Here is a 2850-nt window from a genome sequence, read left to right on the forward strand (position 1 = left end):
TGATGAGGATGATGATGAGGATGATGAGGATGATGATGATGAGGATGATGATGAGGATGATGATAATGATGATGATGAGGATGATGATGAGGATGATGAGGATGAGGATGATGATGATGATGATGATAAGGATGATGATGATGATGATGATGATGATGATGATGATGATGATGATGATAAGGATGAGGATGATGATGATGATGAGGATGAGGATGATGATAAGGATGATGATGATGATGATGAGGATGATGAGGATGATGATGATGATGATGATGATGATGATGATGATAAGGATGAGGATGATGATGATGATGAGGATGAGGATGATGATGATGATGATGATGAGGATGATGATGATGAGGATGATGATGAGGATGAGGATGATGATGATAAGGATGATGATGATGATGATGATGATGATGATGATGATGATGATGATGATAAGGATGATGATGATGATGATGATAAGGATGAGGATGATGATGATGATGATGATGAGGATGAGGATGATGATAAGGATGATGATGATGATGATGATGATGAGGATGAGGATGAGGATGATGATAAGGATGATGATGATGATGAGGATGAGGATGATGATGATGATGATGATGATGATGATGATGATGATGATGAGGATGATGATGATGATGATGATGAGGATGAGGATGATGATGATAAGGATGAGGATGATGATGATGATGATGATGATGATGATGATGATAAGGATGATGATGATGATGATAAGGATGAGGATGATGATGATGATGATGAGGATGATGATAAGGATGATGATGATGATGATGATGAGGATGAGGATGAGGATGATGATAAGGATGAGGATGATGATGATAAGGATGAGGATGATGATGATGATGATGATGATGATGATGATGATGATGATGAGGATGAGGATGATGTTATGTGATTCCCTGAGAGGACGTCTGTGTTTCAGTCTTTCTGTTCTGTTTTCATCACTGAGAATAAACTCAACTAGAATGTAGTTTTACTCGTTGCAGAAGAAGTACTCGTATACTACACGTTCCAGTACTAGTGTACACCTGTAGAAGTATAACGGTGGAAGAAGTACTCGTATACTACACGTTCCAGTACTAGTGTACACCAGTAGAAGTACTTAGTTTACTTGAGTAATCTAAAATAACTCAATTACAGTCCAGTATTCAAAATGTCACTTCAGTAAAAGTAGAGAAGTATTAGAATAAATATTAGAAGTACACAGTATGCACAACGTCTCCATTATTTGATATATTATTATTGTTGGAGCCATATATTTTTGTTTGACTATAAATCATGTTTTATAATTTATTTTGTATGATTTAAAGACGTTCCTTTGCAATAATATTTTCTGTTAATTGTTTATATTAATCTGATTAGGATCAGCTGGCTGGTATAAGAGGAAGGGGCGGGACCGAATCTCGGGGTTTAGTTTCTTATGTGGAACGGGACATCGGTATAGTTTTTTGACCTCACGTTAGAACGTTAATTTAGGATAAGAGCTGAAGTTAGATTATAATTGGTTTTGTTCGATTCAATAGAAAATAAATCGACAAACGATGAAAATTGAATCAGCGTCTCGAGAGTCATTTTGTGGAACATTTTAACGTGAGTCAGGAAAAGGAGTCCCGTAACGTGGCACGGAATAAAAAAGGAACAGGAACAGGCCACGACACAGTCAAACAACTTCCGACCAGCTGGAATCACCGCTGGATCTTCATGAATGAAAGAAAGGAATCCCCGCGGACGGGGATCAGCTGACTCGCCAGACCAGGTGCGCGCGCCCGTGAGCAAAACAAGACGGATCGCAGCCGTGAGTAAATGAACTCATTGAATGGATGAGACGAGCTGCGAAAAGGATGATGAATAAAACTGACATGGAAATGTTTGGACGCTTGTCAAATCATAAGGAAACGGAAAGGAGACATGATGATGTTTAAAATGCAACATTTGGATTAAAGGGCTGATGCATATGAACAAAAGGAAAATAGTTCGATAAATAAACTGTTATCCTGAGGCCGAGCGATGGCTGAAGAGAGTGCTAAAATGGAAACTGAATGAAAATCTCGTAGTGCAAAGCGCAGAACAAAACTGTGCGCTTGCACGCGTAAAATGAATGAACTCAGAGCACTGCTGGCTGCTGGTGGAAATACTGAGAGGGTGTTAAGCGATGTGGAACAATTTAAGGTGACACTCAATGAATTTAAAGATGCTCATGTTGCTGTCCAAATGCTTTTTATGGGGGCAAATTAATGCCAAAAGTAGAGAGCGCAAATGAGCTCCACGAGAGCGCGCAAATCAAACAGCCGCGCGCGTAATTTACTCTGACGAGCGCTTTTACATCACGACGAGAGCAAAATCCCCGCTCGCGCGAGCAAAACTCGCTCTCGTGAAGCTTTAACCTGCTCGCTCGCGTGTCTGTTACCTGCTCGCGCTCGAGTAGATTTTCTTTTTGACAGTAAGTGGGCGGATCCAGTCACCATCCATCCAGCAGCGGGCCGTCAGCGCTCTGCTGCCCGCCGACAGCAGCCTGATCCCGGCAGGACTTTTTGAAATGATCCGCTGGCTCCGATGTCTCCGTATCGATTAAACATGAGATATAATTCAATTTTGAGGATCTAACGAGCAATCTTTATTATTTATTCACAGTAACGTTACATCAGTTTGACTGAGGGAAAGTTTAAGATTTATAACTTAAGATTTTAATTGAACTTTTTCTTTGAACTACAACGGTGTTTTATTACTTTTGACCAAATTGATTGCAATTATTTGTGTATCTATATATGTATGTATGTATGTATGTATGTATGTATGTATGTATATATATATATATAT

The 2850-nt window shown here is 39.4% G+C and overlaps 1 protein-coding gene across 1 annotated transcript in view; it reads left to right on the top strand.

Annotated features, from left to right (window-relative positions):
• Positions 1 to 1485, top strand: part of LOC306752947 (uncharacterized protein) — a gene marked incomplete at its 5' end in the record, with an annotated part of 1724 nt that extends 239 nt beyond the window's left edge. Inside the window, one exon of the mRNA XM_079236780.1 lies at positions 1 to 1485. This exon is cut by the window's left edge and continues 239 nt beyond it. Coding sequence (XP_079092906.1) covers positions 1 to 928 — 928 coding nt within the window.
• Between the last annotated feature and the right edge of the window lie 1365 nt (positions 1486 to 2850).

Source organism: Taurulus bubalis, assembly GCF_910589615.1.
Source record: "Taurulus bubalis genome assembly, chromosome: 21".
NCBI lineage: Eukaryota > Metazoa > Chordata > Actinopteri > Perciformes > Cottidae > Taurulus > Taurulus bubalis.